At 44.3% G+C, this 26,182-nt stretch overlaps 1 protein-coding gene across 1 annotated transcript in view; it reads right to left on the minus strand.

The window, feature by feature from the left end:
- Positions 1-1,543: 1,543 nt before the first annotated feature.
- Positions 1,544-26,182, minus strand: part of KRIT1 (KRIT1 ankyrin repeat containing) — a 188,473-nt gene continuing 163,834 nt past the window's right edge. Inside the window, 2 exon segments of the mRNA XM_029588859.1 lie at positions 1,544-3,622; positions 24,733-24,849. Coding sequence (XP_029444719.1) covers positions 3,524-3,622; positions 24,733-24,849 — 216 coding nt within the window. The 3' untranslated portion in view covers positions 1,544-3,523.

Raw genomic sequence — 26,182 nt, forward strand, 5'->3', positions numbered from 1 at the left:
ACTCGATGCCTAAGATCATAAGAACTCGAGACAGCGGATGATTGTGTTGGGAACACTGGGCCTTTAGCCCCCATTGTGGTCAATGCATGTGAAGGCGGGGGTGTGGAACCACAAAAACAGCTACTGCCATATGACCCAACATTGTTAGAATTTGGCAAGCTGATGCAGTGGAACTGGTCCTTAATGCAGAGGCCAGTTCTCGAAAAATCTGTATTTGCTGTATCAGAAGAAAGGCTCTGCAGACTTTGGTGTTTATTAAAGCTCCAATGAACTGGAAGGTTTGGGTGGGAACCTGATGTGATTTCTCATAGTTGATTATGAATCCCAACTTGTCTAAGCAGATTATGGCTTGCTGTAGGTGTGAAAGTAGTATTTTTGGATTTGAGGAAACTAGGAGCCAATCGTCCAAGTAGGGAAATATCTTGATGTCTTTCCTTCGAAGATGTGCCACAGCCACCATTAGGCATTTCGTGAATACTCTGGGAGCTGAGGATAGGTCAAATTGAAGTACCTTGTATTGATAATGAGTTCTGTTCACTTGGAAGCAGAGGTATCTCCACGAGGCCAGATGCATTGGAATGTGGGCATAGGCATCCTTGAGATCTAAAGAGCACATCCAATCATTGGATTGTAGAAATGGGAGAATGGTTTGAGGGATGTCATCTTGAATTTCTCTTTTTGAATGAACTTGTTCAGGGCTTGAAGATCTAAAATAGGTCTGAGGCCCCTGCCTTTCTTGGAAATGAGGAAGTATTGGGAATAAAATCCCTGGTGGAGTTGTCTGCGAGTCAGTGCTTGTATGGCATTTTGGTCTAGAAGTTTCTGTACCTCCTTGCAGAGCAGATGTAGGCCTTTGTGATCTCCTTTTGGATGCACAAGATGGGGCAGGCTGGGGTTGTATGGAAATTCAGTTGGTAACCATTTCTTACAATACTGAGACCCAGTGGTCTGATGATATGGATGACCATATATGGATATCCTTCCCCCTGCTTTCAATGGTGACTGTAGCATTGCTTTGTTCAAATATTCTGTTACGGCTTTTGACTCTGTGTCTGTGCCTGTTTTTGTTGGTGTGGTGCTCTTTGGCAACTTCTTGTTTGTGGCTGCTGAGGCTGTTGCTTCTGAAATTAAGATGGTATACGATAAGATGTGAATTGTCTGTACTGCCTTTGTTGGTAGAATGGTCATTTGTAGAGGTAATAACATTTAGAAGGGTAATGTTCCATCAAGAAAGTGAGCGATGACACTATCATACTTTGTTTTTTCAACTATGAGACCGTTTCACGGACTCTGTCCCCAAAAAGAATATCTCCTCTGCATGGTAGATCGGCGAGTTTTTCATGGACATCAATCCCTTATTATGCTTGCTCTGAGCCAGGCAATTCTATGTGCCGCTATGGCAGCTGCTGACATTCTTTGCCAGGGGATGTGGCTTCAGCAATTAGTGTTACTGGGTTTAAAAAAAGGTTTGGATAAGTTCCTAGAGGTTAAATCCGTAAACTACTATTACGGTAATTAATAAGCAATAGTAGCTTGTGATCTATTTAATGTTTGGGTACTTGCCAGGTACATGTGACTTGGATTGGCCACTGTTGGAAACAGGATACTGGGCTTCATGGACACTTGGTCTGACCCAGTATGGCATTTATCATCTTCTTATGTTCTTGCGGAGGTGTCGAAGGCTTCATAGAACATTCTTATTAGCTGGAGTAAGCCTTCTTCCATGTCTGATCTGATTTGATTGATAGTCGTAAAGGTGTTTTCTTGTTTCAGACCTTGTAAACAGTGATATATATATATGGAGCTATGTAAAATTGGTGGTGCTGAATCCTAGAATTCAGGATGGTACCTTGAAATATTTTCTTGCCAAAGTCATCCAGGTACTTGCTGTCCCTGCCTGGTGGAGTGTTCGAGTAGAGTCTCATTTCTTCGCTTTTTTCATTGCTGATTTGACAATAGAAGCGTGAGGTAGTTGCAGTGTTCCCATAGTGTGCAGACTTGCGCACTCTGAACTTAAGATCTGTTTTCCTGGAAACGGTAGGAGTCAAATAAGGTGATGTCCAGGATTTGTCTGGAACATCTTCCAATACCGCATGGGGAGGTAGTGCTGTACGCTCTGATGAAATATTGAAAACTTTTAACATTCCATGTAGTTCTGCCCTTGGACCTGGTATTTTTTTTGTTTCTATTTTTAAGAAGGAGCCTAATTTTTCTATGAATTTTGAATATGTTAGGTCTTTGGGTGGGGAAGATGGTTCAGGTGGTCCCTCTGGTGGATTGGAAGGGATCCCTGCAGACAATCCCGGAGATGTTAGTGGAGAGGCAGGTATATTAAATTCTCTTTTCGAATTCGCCGGGCTAGGGTCATGCCCCATGGTTTCTTTTGCACCTTCAGTTTCCAAGAGGGAAGATGGTAGAGCCTTGTGGAGATATTATCCTCAGATTCAATTGATGAGTCTGGCATCTGGGGTTGTCAGGCATTGATTGGAAGAAGTTTTTTAGAATGTCAGATATCTGTGACATTGCATGAAGGGCTGCCTCTTTCCTTTTTCGTCCGAGATTTATGTTTAGATGGAGTTTTCTTTGGCAGTGCCACTGTTTTTCAGTAGTAGCTGGAGCTTGAGGGTCCTGGCAAGATTTATGCCGCTTTATTAAGGGTTCTTGAAGTTGAGGTTGTTGTCTTTTCTGTTTAGACACCTGTAAAAGGTCTGAGCATATACTGCTTGATGAGGTTGAACAGGATTTGTCAGTTAGTGTGACAATATCTACATCGGAACTAGCCTCCAGTTCTTCTACCGTAAATACAATTTGTGGGTCTGGTCACCACTGGTGCCATATTAGCACTTAAAAGTGCTGTTTTGGGGTACTCAGAGAGTAAATAGATAGAGAAGAAAACATAGGCACAAGAGAAAGTTAAACGTGATCGTAGCTGTGCGGAAGAAACAAAAACTGATATTATGAGGAGATTTGCGCGGGAACGACCTCACAGGCGCACAGAGCACAGCTCTGTATTCTTGGAGAAAGTTCTGCATTGGGCCGCCAGGAAGACGTCCCAGAGAGCATGGCTAATTCAGCCTGCTTATCTATGGGAAAATCAGTGTGAAGATATCAAATGTCTTTTTTCTGCACTTGTCTGAACAGTTTCAGACACACATTTTTCTTTTTGCATTTTGTAACAAAAGATATAATGATTCATTGGAAGGAACACTGGTTTCCAGTGACATAATTCTTTTCAGCCAATTGTTCTGGCTTTCTTGAGACAGTTCCATAATTGCCAAAAGTTTAGACCACTTCTGCACTTGATTAATTTTTCATAGATTGTACTCTTAATATCTTCTAAGGTAGAGCTTGTCTGTTATATTAGCACACTTTTTTTTTGATACAAAAATAGTAAGTCTGGATGTTACACTTTTTAAAAAAAAGAAAAAAACATGCAACATCTGTAGAAAATAAAAATTCTTCACAAAATTAAAATGCATGTCTCTATATAAAATTTTGTATTTGCAAAGAATGCTGAAGTCAATCATTCTTGATATTTGTATCCATATCTTTCAGTCAGATTTCTCTCATTGGGTGTTAACTGACCACTTAACTTCATTAACAGTTTCACAATGAGTCCAGCCTAGACAAGAAAAACAATAAGATCATTTGATCAGTTTTATTGTCATTTTAAAAGTATAAGACATTAAGAAATGGTGCTGCATTCAGATTTAATTGTAATTAAGTAAGTTTATATAGCATTAAAACTATGATACAAGCATAAATAGTGACCAACACTGCACAGGCCTTAGAAGAACTGTCCCTTCTCACAGTCATAAAAGGTTGCACTAGAATGCCATTTCTGAGACCTATACTTCAAAGAAATGTGATTGCTGGTGTTAACCTAACATTTCCTAGCTCTCACCCAATGCTCCCCAGTCCAGAATACCAGAAAGTAGAAAGGAGTCTAGGAATAAACCAGAATCTAATGAGAAGGTAAGTTGGCAGCATTGTTAGACACAGGCTCAATGCAAGTGTTATAGAAACATTTTGAATCTGTAACATTCACACATAAAGAAAATCAAGCTGATGTTTATTAACATTAAAGGAAGAATTATCAAAAAGAGAATCATTTTAACATGAAAATGCAGGTTGTTATGTAATGCCTTGCACTACTCCAAACACCCACTCAGGGTTAACCATGTGCACACTTGGAGGGTCCTGCGCCCATCTGCACTTGTGCATGTGCCACTACACTGGCAACCTTCTACCTGCAACTGGGTTTCTGCTTGCTTCTGGGAAAACTATCCCCTGGTGATTTCTAGGGATACTGAGACCCCCATACAACCCAAAAATCATACAGTTCCTAGAAATGAAGCTACAGGCCAAATGCAAAAGAATACTGGGCTTGTTAATTAGTCACAGAACAGAACTAACAAACTAAAGAGTTTATTAACAAATAGCAAGAACAGTAAACAGAAAAAAGAAATATGCAATATGCAATATTAAAATTAATGCTCCCTAGACACTTCCCTGTACTTAACCAATGTCTGAGGAGGTTCAGGATAGGCTTTCCCCACAAGGATATGTAGAGCTTGGATAGGGCCTATGCACTCTCAACCAAGACTGAGATTGTTTAGTAAATTCTAAGCTAGGTCACTCTGGAGTTTGTGTTGTATAACCAATGAAAGCCTAAAGCAATGACTTCCTGACCAACGGTAAGACAAAATGTTGCAACATTATACTACTTCATGGAAGCCTCCCTTTGGGGTATACAAGTAGCAGGTTAGCCAGAACTACAGAGCACAGCAGGAGTTAGGCTGCTGCCTGTCTTGTTAGTTAAAGGATTTCAAGGGAAAACAACTTTTACTAGGGAACCAAAAAGGATTCAGTGCAAATAAGAAATCTCAACAGTGGCAAAGATCCCCATTTCACCACAGAGGTCCCACAATTGAACTGTCACATTAAGGGGTCAATTTTCAAAGAGTTACGCAGGGGCTATATGCATAAAATCAGGACATATACTTGTATACAGCCCTGTGTGTGGTATGCAAATTTTCAGATCAGAAGTATGCATGTACTTATTTTGCACATTATTCTATATGATTAAAAAAACAATGGGCATTTCAAGGATATTCTGGGGTGGGGTTCAGAAGTACCTGCACAAAAAAGTATTTTGAAAACAGTATACATGCAACATACACACAGAGTTTTCAAATACCTGCTATTTGAGTCAAAGAAATGAAAATCACATTATATCTTGTATCTGTAGTTTTTGGGTGGGAGACCTGGATTAAGTGGTGGTGGGTCAGGGTGAGCTGGTAGAAGTGTTGGCAACTGGTGATTAAAAGTACATGCACTGTGGGGGGAAATGTCGTCATCCGTCCTAATGGTTCATCCCCTCTCTTCAACCCTCTTCAATATTTACATTCTACTCCCCTCTGTCACTTCCTATCCAGCCTAAATCTCCCACACTACATATATGCTGACGATGTTCAGCTCCTCATACCCATCACTGACTCTATTTCTAAAACCATGGATTTCTGGAACGATACTCTCCAATCCATAAACAATCTCCTTTCTTTCATCCACCTAGCTCTCAACACTACTAAAACTGAAATCATGCTCATCTCACCCCTTAACCACTCGATCCTTCCCCCTCTTTCACAGTTCCAATTTGCACAACAAGTCCGTGATCTGGGTATCATTCTCGATGGGCATTTCACACTGAAGAAATTTATCAACAACATACTAAAAGATGGCTTCTTTAAACTTCATACACTAAAAAAACTAAAACCCTTACTACACCCCCCCCGATTTCCAAACAGTGCTCCAAACCACCATCTTCGCCAAAACCGACTACTGCAACTCCCTTCTCCTCGGCCTTCCTAACAACGCTATTCGCCCCATCCAAATTTTACAAAACACAACAGCCCGAATCTTGACCAACTTACGCAGACACGACCATATTACACCTGTTCTGAAAGATCTACATTGGCTCCCAATAGCTTCCCGTATACAATATAAGACTCTCTCTCTCATCCACAAGGCTTTATACAATCCTGAAATGAACTGGTTTATTGAATCCTTCCGCTTACACCAGTCTAATAAGCCTACTAGACACGCACATCTCGCAACTATGCCCATCCCTTCCCCTAAACTCTACAAACTAACCTACCAGAGCCCGTGCAATATCGATAGCCGGGCCGACCCTTTGGAACACAATGCCAGTTGAACTACGGCAAGAGGAATGCCTCAAATCGTTCAAGCGGAAACTCAAGACCTGGCTCTTCGCCAAGGCATACACCTAATTTCTCCCTTCCTCTCCACTGCCCACCCTTCCTCTCCTTTGCCCCCTCTTCTGGCCCTCTATCCCCTCACTTCGCCCTTCTCCTACCTTTTTCTCCCCCCCTCACCTCATACCTTTTTCTCCCCCCCTCACCTCGTTCCCTTCCCTCTGCTTGCCACTCCCCCCTCTCCATCTAGCTCTCCTAAACTGCTTATCTCTTAGTGTCTTCCTTTTGTACATATGTATATATTTACAAACCTCGTTGATTATTTAATGCAAATTTCCCCTTGTTATTCACACCCTCATTTATTCATTTGTTAACTTGTTTTATTTGTTCAATGTAAAGCGCCATGCCTGGCGTTTGTTTGTGTTACACTGTAAACCGATGTGATATCCTGGATGAATGTCGGTATATAAAAATTTTAAATAAATAAATAATGGCTGTGTGAAGCCAGACCTCCTAGCCTCAATTTTCTTCTTCCCTCTTGTAGTGGGGCAATCCGCCTGTATAAAGAAGCTACATGCAGTGTTTTGACCTGCTTAAAACCCATGATGTCCGTCCAGAAAAAGATTGCCGAGCTGAAGCAGTTTTCCTTTGAAGCCATGACTGAGAAAAAAAAACTGATGGCCTAATGGAAAAGGAAGCCAGTGAGCAGGGTGACGCGGTACAGCACAGACCGTTTAGTGCGATACTTCCGGCTGCAGTGGGGACAACGATAGACCCTGCTATATACCCTGAAGATTTCCAACTGTGATTTAATGAGCTATGGGAAGGAATGGGGTCCCTAAAAGCTGAACTGCAGTTGATTGTGGCTGAGATAAGATGTGAATATGCCAAGCTCAGGGTCCACGTGGAGACAGTGGAAAATCGGCTCAGTGAGCAGGAAACTGCCCTAAATAGTGTGCATCAGGAGTTAAAACAGCTAAGGGAGGAAGCGGGGGTGCACCAAGAATGGTTTGAGGACCTTGAAAACTGGCCCAGACAAGGGAACCTGTGGTTTCGAGGAGTCCCAGAGGGGGAACCCTATATAGACTGTGAGAAAGTGGTGAAGGACATTTGTGCGCAGATTATGAGTTCCCAGAATGAGGAGGAAGTGGAGCAAAAAATATTGTTGGACAGAACACACAGATCACTAACTAGACCAAAAGGGAATGTTCCCAGAAACATTGTGGTCTGTTTTCATGGATATGCCCTTAAAGAAAAGATTATGCAGCAAGCGAGGCAGCTTAAAGATCTGCAGTAGCATGGGATTAAAGTGGAGGTATATCAAGATCTATCTCCCATGACAATCCGGAAGAGGCATGATTTTTGAGAGATCCTTCAGGTCTTGCATGCTGGTAATCATCACTACAAGTGGCTGTTCCAATTTGGTCTCCAGTTCACAATCAATGGGGTCACATCCCGGGTTAAATCTGTTGAGGATCCTTGCGAATTCTCCAAACTGCAGTGAAATCTTCAGGTGGTATGGAGAAGACTGCAGGTGCAACATCTTTTCAGGAGAGCTCTCATCAATGGCAACATGTGCAATCTGGTGAAAAGTCTTCGGAGGCACTTGGGAGGATCGGCTGCACTTACAGAAACTGCTACGTGAGAAGTTTCCTGGACTTGGTGGTCAAGTTCTTTAGAAGAAATTTCAACTCAGTGAAGCAAGAGTTTAATATTACTAGCTTTCAGACTATAAGGTCTTTCAGTAAATAGGATATTTGAGTTGGTGGTTTCCTATGTGAAATGGTTAATATTTATAGAAACATAGAAATGACGGCAGAAGAAGACCAAACGGCCCATCCAGTCTGCCCAGCAAGCTACGCACTTTATCCTTTTTTTTTTTCCCTTTTTCTCTCTCCCACCTGTTACTATTGGCTTCCAGTACCCTCCAGCCCTAATTCCCATCCACCCCACCACCAATGTAGAGAGCAGCGCCATATCTGCATCCAAGTGAACATCCAGCTCAATTAGGGGTAGCAACCGCTGCAACAAGCAGGCCACACCCCTGCCCCATTTTCTTACCCACCCCTGGTTTTGTTTTTTTTTTTGGAGATGGCAGCCCTCCATCCTTCCGCTCCGTGAAGGTGGAACACCAACCACTGGCATCCCGCTCCGTGAATGCCTCTGTGGCTACTGCCGCTCCGTGCAGTGTTTTGCTGCCTCCTCTTTATTCACGTCCTCTAGACTTGATGGATCCACAGTGTTTATCCCACGCCCCTTTGAAGTCCTTCACAGTTTTAGACTTCACCACTTCCTCCGGAAGGGCATTCCAGGCATCCACCACCCTTTCTGTGAAGAAATACTTCCTGACATTGGTTCTTAGTCTTCCTCCCTGGAGCCTCAGCTCGTGACCTCTGGTTCTGATTTTTTTCTGATGGAAAAGGTTTGTCGTAGTCTTTGGATCATTAAAGTTTTTCAAGTATCTGAAAGTCTGAATCATATCACCCCTGCTCCTCCTTTCCTCCAGGGAGTACATATTTAGATTCTTCAATTTCTCCTCATATGTCATCCGATGAAGACCCTCCACCTTCCTGGTCGCCCTTCTCTGTACTGCTTCCATCTTGTCTTTGTCTCTTTGTAGATATGGTCTCCAGAACTGAACACAGTACTCCAGGTGAGGCCTCACCAAGGACCTGTACAAGGGGATAATCACTTCCCTTTTCTTACTCGATATTCCTCTCTCTATGCAGCCCAGCATTCTTCTGGCTTTTGCTATCGCCTTGTCGCATTGTTTCACAGACTTCATATCATTAGACACTCTCACCCCAAGGTCTCTCTCCTGCTCCGTGCACATCAGCCTTTCCCCCCCCATCGAATACAGTTCATTCGGATTTCCCACTCCCCATATGCATGACTTTGCACTTCTTGGCATTGAATCTCAGCTGCCATATCTTCGACCACTCTTCCAGTTTCCTTAAATCCCGTCTCATTCTCTCCACTCCTTCCGGCGTGTCCACTCTGTTGCAGATCTTAGTGTCATCCGCAAAAAGACAAACCTTACCTTCTATCCCGTCCGCAATGTCGCTCACAAAGATATTGAACAGGACCGGTCCCAACTCAGATCCTTGCGGTACACCACTTAAAACCGCTCTCTCTTCAGAGAAAGTTCCATTTACCATCACACATTGTCTTCTGTCCGTCAACCAGTTTGCAATCCAGGTCACCACCTCGGCACTCACTCCTAAGCTTCTCGTTTTATTCACCAGTCTCCTGTGTGGAACCGTATCAAAAGCTTTGCTGAAATCCAAGTAGATGACATCAAGCGCTCTTCCTTGATCCAATTCCTTGGTTACCCAGTCAAAAAAGTCAATCAGATTTGTCTGACAGGATCTTCCCCTGGTGAATCCATGCTGCCTCCGGTCCATCAATTCTTCTGACTGTAGATAGTTTACTATTCTCTCTTTCAACAGTGACTCCATTACTTTTCCCACCACCGAAGTGAGGCTAACCAGTCTGTAGTTACCAGCCTCCTCTCTGTTCCCACTCTTGTGAAGCGGGACTACCACCGCTCTTCTCCAATCACTCGGCACCACTCCCGTTTCTAGGGATCTTTTGAACAGGTCACACAGCAGACCCGCCAGCACATCTCTGAGCTCCCTTAGTATCCCTGGATGAATCCCATCAGGCCCCATGGCTTTGTCCACTTTCAGATTCTTTAGCTCTTCCCATACATTTTCTACTGTAAAAGGATTTCATCTATACCACTTCCCTCCAGTTTCTTGTTGTGTAGAGATGGTCCTTCTCCAGGGTCTTCTTTAGTGAACACAGAGCTGAAGTATTCGTTTAATATTTCTGCCATTTCTTCGTCTCTCTCCACACATTGATCATTTCCACCTTTCAATTTCACTATACCACTTTGGACTTTTCTCTTTTCGCTGATGTATCTGAAAAATGTTTTGTCACCATTTTTTATCTCCTTGGCAATCCTCTCTTCCACTTGACTTTTTGCTGAGTTGATTAATTTCTTTGTCTCTCTCAGTTGAATCAAATATTCTTCTTTGTGCTCCTCCCTTTGGGATCTTTTATATTTCTTGAATGCTGTTCTTTTAGCTTTAATTTTGTCAGCCACCTCCTTTGAGAACCAGATAGGTTTCAATTTTCTTTTGCTTTTCTTTACATTTCTAACATATAGAGTAGTTGCCTTGGTGATTGCTCCTTTTAGATTGGTCCACTGCTGATCCACATCTCTCTCGTTCTCCTATGGTTTTAGTTCTTCCTCTAGGTACATCCCCATTTCCTCAAAGTCCGTGTTTTTGAACTGTAAAACTCAGGTCTTTGTGCTTCTTTTCCATATTCATTTAGTGATATTAAACCATACCGTTTGATGATCACTGGTGCTGAGGTGGGTGCCCACCTGAACATCAGAGACATTATCTCCATTAGTGAGCACTAAGTCGAGTATAGTTCCTTCTCTCGTGGGTTCCATTACCATTTGTTTGAACAAAGTTACTTGCATGGCATCCACTATCGCTCTACTATTTTTAGATTCTGCAGATGGGATTTTCCAGTCTACATCTGGCATATTAAAGTCACCAACGATCACCACTTCTCCCTTCTTACCTATCTTATGGATGTCTTCAACCAGATCTCTGTCCAGCTCTTCCTTTTGGTTTGGAGGCCTGTAAACCACTTCAATATAAATGGATGCTCCGTCATCTTTTTTTAGGTCGACCCATAGTGCTTCTTCTTTGCCCCAACTTCCTTGCAGCTCAGATGCTTGGATATTGTTTCAGACATAAAGAGCCACACCTCCCCCTTTTCTATCCACTCTGTCCTTCCTTAACAAGTTATAGCCTGGTATTGCTGTATCCCAATCATGAGATTCTGTGAACCATGTCTCTGTGATAGCAACAATGTCCAATTTTGCCTCCGTCATTAGAGCCTGCAGATCTGGGATTTTATTTCCCAAACTATGAGCATTTGTGGTCATAGCTTTCCAGGTTCTCTCTTTAAGGTTATTGCTTTTCCTGGACTCCTTATGAGACTTTAGTTGAGATTTGTTATTCACTTCACTCTTTCCTTTTGCAGTTGTGCCACTGATGACAGAGTTATCCATCTCAATTAGCTTTTTCTTTTGGTTATGGATCTTGAAATTCTGCATGCATTGAGTTTTTTCTCTCTTTTCTGGTAACACTTCAATGTTTTTCTCAAGAACTTCTTCAGTTTTTAATATAGAGAAGACCTTTTGTTCATTTTGCATTTGGTACAGTGTGTGTCTCCTTATCACAGGTCTAATTCTACCAGAGCCCACTGTAATCCTGGTTTTTAATGAATTCTTTAATGACCTGTTTGAGTGGGGGGGTATACTTGTTGGCTGCCCATCTGTCAAGATTGGGTAACTGTGGGTCACATGTGTTATCCTACCTGAGCCTATTGTATCTCTATTTCTTGACTCCTGGTTTTTCTGTGGTATTGGGGAATTATTTTCTGAGTAATGCAATGTGGGTGTAATTCTTGCAATTGAAGCTAATTGAGCTTTAACCTCAGTCAGCTTCTTTTTCAAGGAAGAGAGTTGTGCACAAATTGGGCAAGCTCTAAGTTTTCAGATGCTTTCCCTGAGAATAAAGGCTCCACAGCAGTTACATTGGATAGTCCTCATTTTGGTAAATTTTTTGATTGGTATTTCCTTTACTGTTAACAATTTACTAATTTATCTTGCTGCTAATGTTAAGTTAGGCAGTCTTTATTAGAAAACAAACCCCAGGGGTAGGTGGGTAGAGGGGTAGGGTGGGAGGGAGACAAACAGTTTAACCTGGGACAAGCTGGACAAGAAATGGGACAAGCTGGACAAGCAATGAAAACACAGACAGGAATTATTCACAGTAGCCCTCCACAATACTTATAAGTAATAAGCAAGAATACTTAGCCACAATGAGAATTCAGTTCCACAAGAGAAATCAGCTCCACCCTGTGCACTGGCAACAATGGTTCTCCTGCTTCTCTAAGTTTACCTCCCTCGTCTTACAACAGCACCTCATATCCGGTGTAAAAAGAGCACTAGAAGCTGCTCTTGAGAGAGATATCTTGTTCACATCCAAAGGAGGCGGCTGCTGCTATCTTTGGCCTACCTAGAAAGCAGAGCTTCTGGTTCTCATGATTCCACATTTATAGCAACCGATACAGAAAGCAGAGTTGCTTACCTATAACACGTGTTCTCAGAGGACAGCAGGATGTTAGTCCTCACACATAGGTGACATCATCAGATGGACCCTGATGCAGAAAACTTATGTCAAAGTTTCCAGAACTTTGACTAGGCATACTGAGCATGTCCAGCATGCCATAAACCATATATCCATGCAGGGTCCCCCTCTTCAGTCTTGTAAGAGAATTACAATTAAAAATAAAAATAGGAGAAACCCAAATCTGTGGGGTAGTGGGTGGGTTTCATGAGGACTAACATCCTGCTGTCCTCTGAGAACACCTGTTACAGGTAAGAAACTCTGCTTTCTCCGAGGACAAGCAGGATAATAGTCTTCACACATGGGTGAATCCCTAGCTACAGGCTGCTCCCCAACAAAAAAAGGGGACCAACAGACACCTAACCAGGAACCAATGGGCACAACAACAGTGCTGTTGGTAACAGAGGAGGAGACAGCCTGCACCCAAATAATGGGTCCTCGGCGAGAAAGTTGGGTTCTACACCTTGAACAGGTTTCAAAGGACAGATTGGCAAAATCTACTGTCGTGTCAGCCATTCCTATCCAGACAGTAATGAGATGTGAATGTGTGGAGAGAACTCCACGTTGCAGCCTTGCAGATCTCCTCCATGGGAATTGCTTGCAAGTGAGCCACCGACACTGCCATGGCTCGTGACAGAATGAGCCTGGACATGACCCCCAAGATGCTCTCCCACCTGGGCATAACAGAAGGAGATACAATCTGCTAGCCAATTGGATAGTGTCTGTTTAGCAATGGCAATGCTCAACCTATTCTTATTTTTTAAAAAAAGTTGGGTGAACTGTCTATGGGCTTCTGTCTGCTCCAGATCGAAGGCTAAGGCTTGTTTGCAGTCCAAACTGTGCAGTGTTCGTTCGCCTTGGTGTGAATGGGGCCTGGGAAAGAATATTGGCAGGACAATTGACTGATTAAGATGGAAATCCATCACCACCTTAGGCAGGAACTTAGGGTGTGTATGCAAAACCACCCTGTCACGATAAAACTTAGTATAAGGTGGATAAGTCACTAAGGTCTGGAGCTCACTGACCCTGCACATTGAAGTGACCACCACCAAAAATATGATCTTCCAGGTCAGATACTTCAGATCACAGGTGCACAGTGGCTCAAAAGGAAATTTCATCAGCTCCAGGTTGAGGTCCCAAGACACAACGGTAGACCTTAGGGAGGTCTTCAATGGAAGCAGGCCCCACATGAAACGTATAAATATAGGCTGAATGGAGATGGGTGTACACCTTGGTGGTATGTGCTAACTGTACTATGATGAACTCTAACGGAGTTGTATTTTAAGTCAGCTTCCGATAGGTGTGGAAGGTAATCAAACAGTTTTTGTGTGGGGCAAGAGAACGGATCATACAACATGGAAAACCTCCTCCACTTTAGTCCATAGGAATTTCTAGTGCAAGCTTTCTAGAAGCCACCAGGACCTGAGACACATCCTCTGAAAGATTAAGCAGCTGCAAGATTAACCTCTCAACATCCAGACTGTGAGCGACAGGGCCTGGAGGTTGGGGATGACGCATCCTGCCTTGGTCATGCATGATGAGATCTGGGGAAGGCCCCAGACTGGTCTCCAAATGGACAACTCCTAAAGAAGCGGAAACCAGACTTGTCTCAGCCAATGAGGGGCCATGAAGATCATAGTCCCTTTGTCCTTGAGAAGCTTCAAGAGAGTCTTTGCTACTAAGGGAATCAGAGGATATGCATACAGAAGACCCTTTCCCCAATGATGGGCGAGGGTGTCCAAGACTGGTTTGCCGTCTGTCCTGTGCAGGGAGCAAAACCGAGGCATCTTCCTGTTGCAGGGGGATGCGAGCAGATCTACATCCGGGCTCTCCCAGAGGCAAACTATCAATTTGCTACCCTTGGTCCAGGGACTACTCATGGGGTCTGAAGGCTCAACTCAGCCTGTCAGCTACCACGTTGTCCATCCCGGCCAGTACATGGCCCTGAGCCCCATCCTGTGGGACAGGGCTCATAATTACATCTGGACCGCTTCCTGACACAAGAGGTATGATCTCGTGCCTCCCTGCTTATTGACATACCACATGGCTACCTGGTTGTCTGTCTGGATCAGGACAACTTTGTTGGACAGCAGATCTCTGAAAGCCCATTGCGCATACCTGATCGCTCAAAGCTCCAGGAAGTTGATTTGACAAAAATGTTCCTGAGTGGACCAAAGACCCTGGGTAATGAGTCCATCTACATGAGCTCCCCACCCCAGGGCAGATGCATCTGTAGTGAGGACAATTTGAGTGGGGAGACTATGAAACGAGATACTCTGTTCCAGATTGGAAAGTATCCACCAACAGGACCATGAGTCCTGGAGAGATGGGGTGACTCTGATGCAATCCTGAAGGCTCCGAGTGGCCTGGAGCCACTGAGACCTCAGGGTCCATTGGGCTAGGCGTATGTGCAAATATGCCAAGGGATTAACACGGATAGTTGCGGCCATATGGCCCAACAGCCTCAACATGTGCCAGGCTGACATCTGCTGGCTCTGCTGAATCTTTGCTGCAATAGTCACCATGGTGACGGCCCTCTGGCGAGGCAGAAAGGTCTTGGCCTGAGACATGTCTAGCAGGGTTCCTATGAAGTCCAATTGAGGTGACAGTCTGAGATGGAACTTTGGGTAGTTGAGAACGAACCCTAGTGACCTCATGGCCCCTGCCTAAGACATGCTCTTAACCAACCAATCATTCAGATACAGGAAGACATGTACTCCCAAGTCTGCGGAGGTGCACTGCCACCATGGCCAGGCATTTTGTGAAGACTGGAAGTGCTGTGTTCCCACCACAAACTGGAGATACTTTCTGTGACCGGGGAAGATCTCGATGAGCGTATGCGTTCTTGTGTAGTGCAGAGTTCATAGAGAAACAGAAATACTGCAAAGGTTTAATGCTTGACACAGGGACGGGGCAGTGTTTAAACAATGCTTGATCACAGAGGAACAAAAGGGTTAATGAAAAGTCTGAAAAAGTGTGAGATCTTCCTGCTTGTTTGTTTTCCGCTTTGAGAGGCTCTATGATGGCATGGCTATGTAAACAAATACCAGTGTTGCCTTTAAAATTCTTAATGCAAGGCAATGTCTGTCTTTGAAGCTGCTGTGAGCTTTTCTTTGTTTACAATAATTAGAGCTGATTTCCTGTGGCTTTAGGGAATGGCATGCTAGGCAATGCAGACATTGCATCGCTTTTTAAAATACATTCTAATACTGTACACAAAGGGGGCAGGAGAGTGAAAACATGTTTTCATAATTCTATGATCATATACATAGTTGAGAAAAAGAGTAAACTGTGAATAATTGTACCAGAGGGGGTTAAATATGGTGATGCCAAAGAATACCTGAAAAGGAGGTATGTCATTGCGTGTCACAACCAATAAGAGGGGAAGACCAGGGACAGTGGCGCGAAGAATTGTAACGCGAGAAGGGCAGAATGCTAGGACCAGAGTGACACGTCCAGCCTGTATAAAGGTTGGAGACAAACGACATTAAGTGTAGACTGGCCATCGAAAACCGAAGACTCGGCTGGTCGCATGAAGCACTTCCCTATGCTGGTTTCCACGATGCCTGTACCCATGCAGTTACTTCACCTGCCTAGGAAAACCTGTTTGCAGTTAACTCTTCAACTGCTTAGAGAATCTGCCTGCAGTGATCTCTTGCTACAGCTGATTTTCTCAGGGAAGTAATTTGCCACTGATTGTATATAGCTCATCTTAGCTCTCTGTTCTATTCTGTTCTCTATTTCCATTTGTATTTTATATTATGTTCTATTGTAATCTATTTTATTATTGCTAGAAGAAATATATTATCTTATTATAACTAAGAGAAAATATAACTACATTTTACCTATAATTACCCTCTCTGAAAATTATTACCATTTATATAGGAATATAACAGATAGGAAATGAAGGAAGGGTAGATTAATTCCTGATCAGTTCTTATAAGCTGATCATTAGGGGTTGCAAGGGCATACTGTTACGGCTGTCGCTGCCCTATGTCTCCACTCCGCCCTCCTTACCTCTCTGGCGACTCCTCTTGCGGTTGACGGACGTTTGGCTGCCGTGGCGTCTGCCTGCCGTCCTCTCCGGTGTCCCCGGACCGGCTTGGACGCTGCCTCCCGCCATGCTGTTCAGCTGCCTTAGGGTGCACGCGCCGCGCAGCCCTGCTTCAAGTACCTTCAGTGGCACGAACCTCAGGGGCGTCCCCCTGTGATGACGTCATGCATCCAGGATATATAAGGCCTATGCGATTGCTAGATAATCGAGTTAGCAAAGGTTTACGAACCAGGTTAGGTTTGGATCCTAACGGATGGGATTCGCTCTCTGTACCTTGCAACTCTCGCTCTCTCTTATCTTTCAGGTCGCAGTCTGGAACCGGTACTCGCTCCTCGAGGGCCCATGTTCCTGGACTCGCTACTTGGACTCCTCTTCTGCCAGGAAGACATCGCTGCCTATAACATCTGTGAGTTACCATCTCTGTCTCTCAGAGCTATTCCCTAGAACCAGGTACTCGCTCCTCGAGGGCCTGCCTTTACTCCAGCTCCTGTGCTCCATACTGAGAGACCACTGCGTGAGTACATTACCAACGAGGCTCTATTCCTGAACTCTGCATATCCTGCTACTACTCACAATCTCAGTTCTCTATTACAGACAACCATTGGGATCGCTGTTCCAGAGCGTGAGGGACTACAAGCCCAACAGGGCTACTTCCAGCTCACTACCACCACCTCTGGTGGTTCACCATTCCTGTTTAATAAAAGAACTAGTGTGTGTGTCTCCTATGCTAAGCCTGACCTGTGGCCCCTCACGGGACTTCACCCCATGGGCATGGTCATCTGCCACCGGTCCAGGGATCCACCCAAAACCCTTACAAATAATAACACATACACAGGAACCCCCAGCGTAGATATACAGACTTGGGCAAAACCTGAGGGATCTGAACCCACGTACAACATAGTCCTTTAGGTCGAGGGAGCATAGCCAGTTCCCTTTTTGCAAAAGGAGAATCAAGGTGCCCAGGGAAACCATCTTGAACTTTTCTCTGTTTAGAAACTTGTTCAAGGCCTTTAGATCTAAAATGGGATGGAGTCCTCCTGTTCTCTTTGGAATCAGGAAGTACCTAAAGTAGAACCCCTGCACTCTTTGCCCTGGTGGTATGGACCTGACCACTGTGGCCGTTAAGGAGGAGGAGAGCTCTGCTTGTAGTACCTCCTGATGTGCTACTTGCCACCAAAATGGGCATAGAGGGCAATTTGGTGAGACACTCAATAGATTTCAATTGGTACCCATGGACGGTCAATGAACAGAATCCATTGGTCCGACGTTACACTGGGCCACTGGTTCACAAAGATCCATAGCCTGCCCTCGACTGGAGGGTCCATCGACCTGGGTATGAGCATCTAGCTTATTCTCCCTACGGCCCAGTCAAAACCCCGTCCCCAGAGTTGATTGAGGAGCTAGCTGGGGTTTGGGACCTGGAATGGCTGCAGGAGCTGTGATGGTGTTGATGGGAATGAAGAAGCAGAGGATAGTACTTCCTCTGGTGAAAGGAGGACTTCCTTAGCCCTGGTCTCGACGGCCTCCTAGATGAGGAGGCACAGTCTGGAATACTGGCAGAGAGTTGTTGGAGGGTCTCATGGTGGTCCCAAAGTTGGGCCACAGCATCCCTCATCTTATCTCCGAAGAGATTCTCTCCACTACATGGCACATCACTCGGGGATCTGAGGATCGCAGCCATGCCATTCTGCGGGCACCGATTCCCGCTGCAGAGATTCTTGATGCCGTTTCAAAAACATCGTAGGTTTTACGGACTTCATGTTTTTCGAACTCCAAACCCTTGTGTGCCAGCGACATGAAGGTGTACTGCTGCTGTTGAGGCAGCTGCTCAGCCACCTCCTGCACCTGCTTCCAGATGTCCTGCGAGTACTGGCTCATGTAGAGCTGATAAGCAGCGATGCAAGCAATAAGCATGGTGCTTGGAACAGCTTCCTCCAAAGAGCATCCTTTGCTCTGCGGTCCTTTCCCAGGGATGCCAAGGAATAGGATTGACAGTGCATGGCCCTTTTGAGAGTGGATTCGACCATTACCAACTGGTGAGGCAGCCGATGCTTATCGAATCTGGCAGCCTACTGGACAAAGCAGAACCAATCCGCCTTCTTGTTAATGGGAGGCACTGTGAGGAGGTATTCCCATATCTTGGCAGCAACTCCTTAAGGATCTTGTGTACTGGGACCACAAGATATCCTTAGAGGCTATATGAACTGGAGGATCTCAAGCATTTTGTGCCTGACATTCTCCTCTGTTAAAAGCTGAAATGGGATGGCTTCCGCCATCACCCTCACAAACCCTGCAAAGGACAAGTCCTCAGGCGTTGACTACCTCTGCTCATCTGGAGGAGAAGGGTCTGATGAGAGACCATCAGAGTTCTTGGAGGAGAACTCCATCGGATCATCCCCCCAAAGGGACAAAGGGACCTTCATCCTCACTGTATGCTCCCGGGAATGGGGCTATAGGTGCTCGGCCATCACCCAGAACTGCATGCACTGATAGAACTGGACAGGAGACTACAGGCCTCTTGTCTCTCCCAGCCTTGGAGGAGCTTCCTTCTCAGAGGAACCAGCAACAACCACCGTATTTGTAGGGGGAGGCCTTGGTACCCCACCAGGCACAGGTGCAGTCTCAGGAACCAGCCTCAGCTGGGTCGATAACACACCGATGAGCATGTTGAGTTTCTCCTGTAGCGGTAGAATGATGGACAGCACCAGCTCTGGAGCCTTCAGGGGCCACAGACCAGATGCCCTGTAGTGCTCAATCCACCGCCAGCTGGACTAGATGCTCCAGCTCCTCCTCCTCAAATGTTGCCCAAGACAACACTGACTGGGAGGAAGGAGAAGTGGCCAGATCTTTCTCTGTTCCACGAGGTGGATCGGTGACTGGTACCAGAACCAGTGACTGTTGTGGACCCCTCCCGCATCGATAGAGGGTGGGCCCTCCTCATTGAGGGTTGCTTTGGGGGCATCATGGCAAAAGCCTGAGCATCCTCGTGCCTGGCACTGTGCATCGATAGGGACTGGTGCTGATGCTAGAGAGATAACGTTCCTGGATGGAATAAATGATAGCTTTAAGGAGCAATTGGTTCAGGAACCGACGAGAGAGGGAGCAATTTTAGATCTAATTCTCAGTGGAGCACAGGACTTGGTGAGGGAGGTAACGGTGGTGGGGCCGCTTGGCAATAGTGATCATAATATGATCAAATTTGATTTAATGACTGGAAGAGGAACAGTGTGCAAATCCAAGGCTCTTGTGCTAAACTTTCAAAAGGGAAACTTTGATAAAATGAGAAAAGTTGTTAGAAAAAAACTGAAAGGAGCAGCTACAAAAGTAAAAAATGTCCAAGAGGCGTGGTCATTGTTAAAAAAATACAATTCTAGAAGCACAGTCTAGATGTATTCCACACATTAAGAAAGGTGGAAAGAAGGCAAAACAATTACTGGCATGGTTAAAAGGGGAGGTGAAAGAAGCTACTTTAGCCAAAAGATCTTCATTCAAAAATTGTAAGAAGGATCCAACAGAAGAAAATAGGATAAAGCATAAATGTTGGCAAGTTAAATGTAAGACATTGATAAGATAGGCTAAGAGAGAATTTGAAAAGAAGTTGGCTGTAGAAGCAAAAACTCACAGTAAAATCTTTTTTAAATATATCCAAAGCAGAAAGCCTGTGAGGGAGTCAGTTGGACCGTTAGATGATCGAGGGGTTAAGGGGCACTTAGAGAAGAAAAGGCCATCGCGGAAAGATTAAACGATTTCTTTGCTTCGGTGTTTACTGAAGAGGATGTTGGGGAGGTACCCGTAATGGAGAAGGTTTTCATGGGTAATGATTCAGATGGACTGAATCAAATCACGGTGAACCTAGAAGATGTGGTAGGCCTGATTGACAAACTGAAGAGTAGTAAATCACCTGGACCGGATGGTATACACCCCAGAGTTATGAAGGAACTAAAAAAATGAAATTTCAGACCTATTAGTAAAAATTTGTAACCTATCATTAAAATCATCCATTGTACCTGAAGACTGAAGGATAGCAAATGTAACCCCAACATTTAAAAAGGGCTCCAGGGGCGATCCGGGAAACTACAGACCGGTTAGCCTGACTTCAGTGCCAGGAAAAATAGTGGAAAGTGTTCTAAACATCAAAATCACAGAACATATAGAAAGACATGGTTTAATGGAACAAAGTCAGTATGGCTTTACCCAGGGCAAGTCTTGCCTCACAAATCTGCTTCACTTTTTTGAAGGAGTTAATAAACATGTGGATAAAGGTGAACCGGTAGATGTAGTATACTTGGATTTTCAGAAGGCGTTTGACAAAGTTCCTCATGAGAGGCTTCTAGGAAAAGTAAAAAGTCATGGGATAGGTGGCGATGTCCTTTCGTGGATTGCAAACTTGCTAAAAGACAGGAAACAGAGAGTAGGATTAAATGGACAATTTTCTCAGTGGAAGGGAGTGGACAGTGGAGTGCCTCAGGGATCTGTATTGGGACCCTTACTTTTCAATATATTTATAAATGATCAAGAAAGAAATACGACGAGTGAGATAATCAAATTTGCAGATGACACAAAATTGTTCAGAGTAGTTAATCACAAGCAGATTGTGATAAATTGCAGGAAGACCTTGTGAGACTGGAAAATTGGGCATCCACATGGCAGATGAAATTTAATGTGGATAAGTGCAAGGTGATGCATATAGGGAAAAATAACCCATGCTATAATTACACAATGTTGAGTTCCATATTAGGTGCTACAACCCAAGAAAGAGATCTAGGCGTCATAATGGATAACACATTGAAATCGTCGGTTCAGTGTGCTGCGGCAGTCAAAAAGCAAACAGAATGTTGGGAATTATTAGAAAGGGAATGGTGAATAAAACGGAAAATGTCATAATGCCTCTGCATCGCTCCATGGTGAGACCGCATCTTGAATACTGTGTACAATTCTGGTCGCCGCATCTCAAAAAAGATATAATTGCGATGGAGAAGGTACAGAGAAGGGCTACCAAAATGATAAGGGGAATGGAACAGCTCCCCTAAGAGGAAAGACTAAAGAGGTTAGGACTTTTCAGCTTGGAGAAGAGACGGCTGAGGGGGGATATGATAGAGATGTTTAAAATTATGAGAGGTCTAGAACGGGGAGATGTGAATCGGTTATTTACTCTTTCGGATAGTAGAAAGACTAGGGGACACTCCATGAAGTTAGCATGGGGCACATTAAAACTAATCGGAGAAAGTTCTTTTTTAGTCAACGCACAATTAAACTCTGGAATTTGTTGCTAGAGGATGTGGTTAGTGCAGTTAGTATAGTGGTGTTTAAAAAAGGATTGGATAAGTTCTTGGAGGAGAAGTCCATTACCTGCTATTTAGTTCACTTAGAGAATAGCCATGGAATAGGCTTAGTTTTTGGGTACTTGCCAGGTTCTTATGGCCTGGATTGGCCACTGTTGAAAACAGGATGCTGGGCTTGATGGACCCTTAGTCTGACCCAGTATGGCATTTTCTTATGTTCTTATGTTAGGCTTCCCTCGATACTCGGCCTGGTCTTTCCCCAATGCCAAGGATGAAAATGATGAACCTGGTATCCTTGGCCAGGAGGAGATTGACAACAGTCGGTCTCCAGCATCCCTATCTGCTGACGGTACCGACAGTCCCGCCAATGTCGATGGCAGGATGTCCATCAGTGCGGCTCCAAGGTCCATCGATATTGATGCCAAAGGCTCGAACTTCCTCAACCTAAAGAGCTGATCCATCTTGTCAAATCGAAGCTGATGATCCTTTGGGCACACAAGCAACAATCCTGGATGTCATGCAATGTCCCCAGGCAGAGAACACATATCTCATGAAGATCCGTAATGGACATGGTCCTCGGGCACCAGGGGCATTGACTAAAATCCGATGAGGCCATGACAGAATGAAAGAAAAAGGGCCACAGATACAAAACGAAGGTGGCAGCAGTCGATGGCCAGCGGGCACTGCAGCACCACTGCTGCAGGGAAATTGACTACAAAAGGAAACTTAACAGAAATGCTGAAAACTATGACTAGGATACCATGGGGAGGCACTGAGAGGGACCCAGTGATTGAATGATACCGAAAACCATGAAAAACTGCGATGAAAAAAGAAGTTTTCCACTAGGCTAGAAACAGCCAAAGTGAGCTCAGACTGCGAGGCTTACAGCTCTGCAGAAAAGAAGAGACTGAAGAGAGACCCCATGTGGATGCGTGGTATAGGGCATGCTCAGTGTGCCTAGTCAAAGTTCTAGAAACTTTAACATAATTTTTCCATATCAGGGCTCCATCTGATGATGTCACCCATGTGTGAGGACTACTATTCTGCTTGTCCTCAGAGAATTTACTATTCCTTATGGAATCACAGGGAATTAGAAATTGTGTGATAGCTTCTTCATCCTCCCCCACATAACCGTCGGACCACTGGTCTCTTGTTGCCTGGGCTGAGGCATACCCTTGCTAAATCCCGATGCACTGTATTTCACTTCTCTATGCCTATTCCATCACTACCATTACATACACTCATCTTCCCCTCGTCCACTGCTCTAACTCAGGGCTTTCCTGCCATCACATAACGTAGCCTGTGTTCCAGGATCTTCTCTCTCCTGAATGGTAATCGAGCAGAATTGACCTACATCAGGTCTTCTGCCGTGAAAAGGATAATCACCATGGGATAATGTAAGGGTAATTAAAAGGGCAATATTCTTTGAGTGCTGAAGTGGAAGTGGTCCAGTAAGCACAAAGGATAGCAAAGTAGATATCTTGTTATTTTATCTCCTCCATCTCTGTCAGTCCCCCTCCCCTCTCTCTTTTTGCTCTCTTAACACTGGACCTTGCTTCTTCTATTTTCCCTTCTCCAACAGACTGCTGGACATTGTTCTCTCCAACACACTACATAAAACAAGGAAACCTCTTGTTATGTGGACATTTGTGCGGGTTGTCAGCCTTGAGGCAGCCTTGAGATTTTGACTGCCTCCCCGGGCTGGCTCCCGTTTTTTATTCTTTAATTTCTTCTCAAAACTATTTTTTATGTATGTTTTTTTTGTTTCTTAAAAGTTTTCACTGTCCATTGCTTAGGTCCCCCAACTAACACGGATGGACCCTTAGGTTGTTACATTCGATTTCACTTATCTTAGTTAAGTAACCGTTGTCACTGTCTCCACTGTTTCGGGTCTCCGTCCGTCTGCCCGACATGGGCCATGTTTCGGCATGCACTGCCTGCTTCAGGGGCCGCGGGACCAAGCTTGCAATGGAATGTATGTGTAATGATACTCGTGTAACGTTCTCTAGCATCTCCATACCCCCTATCTCTCTCTATTCACCCCTTCCAAACCACTGAACTCACTGTGTGCATTGCGCTGCACTAACTATTCTGTCAGTTCTGTATGGCTTAGTTTAGTTTTGTCTGTAGGCTGCTGGGAAAGGAAATGTTGATGGGCATGACTATGGGGCAGATAGCATGGAAAGATGGAGGGTTTAGTGTGTGAAAGGGAAGGGAAACCAGATGGATGGGATGAGAAAGGGGATGGATAAGAGACGGAAGGGAAGAGAGGAGCAAGGTGACAGAAGGGGTGAGAGGAGGGGAAGAGGAGAGATGGAAAAATGGAAAAGGGGGATAGGTGAGAGGAAGGACAGGAAGATGGAGTCAGAAGGGAACAAGCAATAAAAGATTAGAGAGGACGAATAAAGGAGAGATAGAATAGTTCCATCTTTGGGAGGAAGAAACAGGCTACAGTGAATAAGAATGGAAACAGAAATGAAAGAAAAGAAGTGGGAGGAAAAAAAAGAATGAAATGTTAAATCAGCCCCAGAAATAGTGAGAAAAAAAGAAATGGTAAAGAAAAACTCAAAACAGAATCATAGACACAGGGCAATATGTAGTAAGCATTTTCCTAGAGAAACAAAATGGCAGAAAACCATTAGTACATCTGGCACTCAGGCTGAAAACATATTTTATTTTAAAGGAATATTTTTAAAACTTCATAGATTTTCCATACATTTATTTTTATTTTGCATATAATTATATGCAAAGTTACTATAGAATCTCAAAAAATGTGCCACAGAATTTTCTAATCTGTGCATAGGATTCATACCTGAGCTGCTGCAGGAGACCAGGAACCTTGCTTTCAGGAAACGGGCTGTGGGAGACCACTGGGAGATTATAACAATGTGCGGGAAGAAGCAATGAAAGAAACCATGCAAGAAAGGATGCAGAAGGGAAAACAATATCTGTTCTATACTTACCTGTTTGGTGTGAACTATAAAACTCATTTTGTTTTCCAGACTATGGATTTGAAAGCAGGTATCTGCATCTCCCAGTTGCCACATAAAACAGCCGTACTTTAGGCTAATAAGCAAGGCCTGAAATGAAAAGCAGGAACTGCTTACGCATGGATTTGAGGCTGCCATAGTAATCTCTGTGCTATCTCGTCACCAAGGAACAATATCAGTACCTCAGTAAATGCACCATTACATTTTAAGATATCTTTTGTTTCATTGTATTATCATCAAGCTGTTTCACAATGCATTAATATATCAAGTAAGACAAGTTAATTTATTATAAAGTCTTATGCAGTGAACAATCCAACTATCCGTCCTCTGCATGTGAGAACACTGGAGTCAGAAAACTGGCGAGATGCCTGTCAACCAAATGAGTAATTTGACTGGCTAGACTCCTTAAATTAGCAAGAATGTACTGGAGAATTTTTTGAGATGCATTCCATTTTCTAAATGGTTCACAGCTCAATACGTGATTTATTTTATTTCCCTTGAGTGCCACAAGCTGGCTTCGGGTGAGAGGATTGACTGAGTCCCAATAAAATCTCATTCATGCAGCTCGTGCAGTAGTTTCCTCCTGCACCTTTAGGCTTCCAGTTCAATTAGACCAAGGCACTATGAGCCTTCATTTGCTACTAGCTGGAGATTTTTCCCATTTTAGAACCCCTCCCATCTCACCTAGCCCAGTCACTGCAGCAACATTCCTTGGCTAGGGGCCATAACCCAGGACTCCATCTGGAATCCTGCCATTGTGGGCTCTAAATCCAGCAACTAGATGTCATTATTGTATTATGACTGGGACTGCCTTGCGCCTCCACACCCCACTCCCGGTCACGCCACCCCACGGTCTTGGCCCCGACTCCTACCTCATTCTCGATTGTGCCCGCCGAGTGTGTGGTTTTCTGGGCTGCGAGCAGGTTGGGTGCTGCTCGTAGCCCACCAAATCGTCATGCCTCTTTACCTCCGCTTGCGGCCTCACATGGCTCGCGCCCAATGGCGTACCAAAGGTCTCCGGCGCCCCAAAGGTCTCCGGCGCCCGGGGGCTAATGCATTTGTGTGCCTCTCCAGCACCCCCCAATCCTTCTTATACTACTGCTAAGGCCACAGAAAATCAGTGGCGTCTCCAGACAGAATAATTTGGGGGAGCCAAAATGACATTTCCTCATCACACCCACCTCCATAACATGGCCCCTGCTTTAAAATTGGCTATAAAAAAAGTCTTAATAAGAAAGACCAAAGGGTCTTCTGCGTAGTTTTAAAAAGCTAGTCACTTTCACACCTCTAGTAAAACTACTATTAAAATTATTTGATAGCTTTATTCAACTAATTCTATATGGCTATGAGAGTGAAGTCTGGAAAGTATACAGGAAGGAAAAGAATGCCAATATAAATCCTGCATCTCCATTTCTGTAACTCT

The sequence above is a fragment of the Rhinatrema bivittatum genome, chromosome 2, assembly GCF_901001135.1.
Source record: "Rhinatrema bivittatum chromosome 2, aRhiBiv1.1, whole genome shotgun sequence".
Classification (NCBI taxonomy): Eukaryota; Metazoa; Chordata; class Amphibia; order Gymnophiona; family Rhinatrematidae; genus Rhinatrema; species Rhinatrema bivittatum.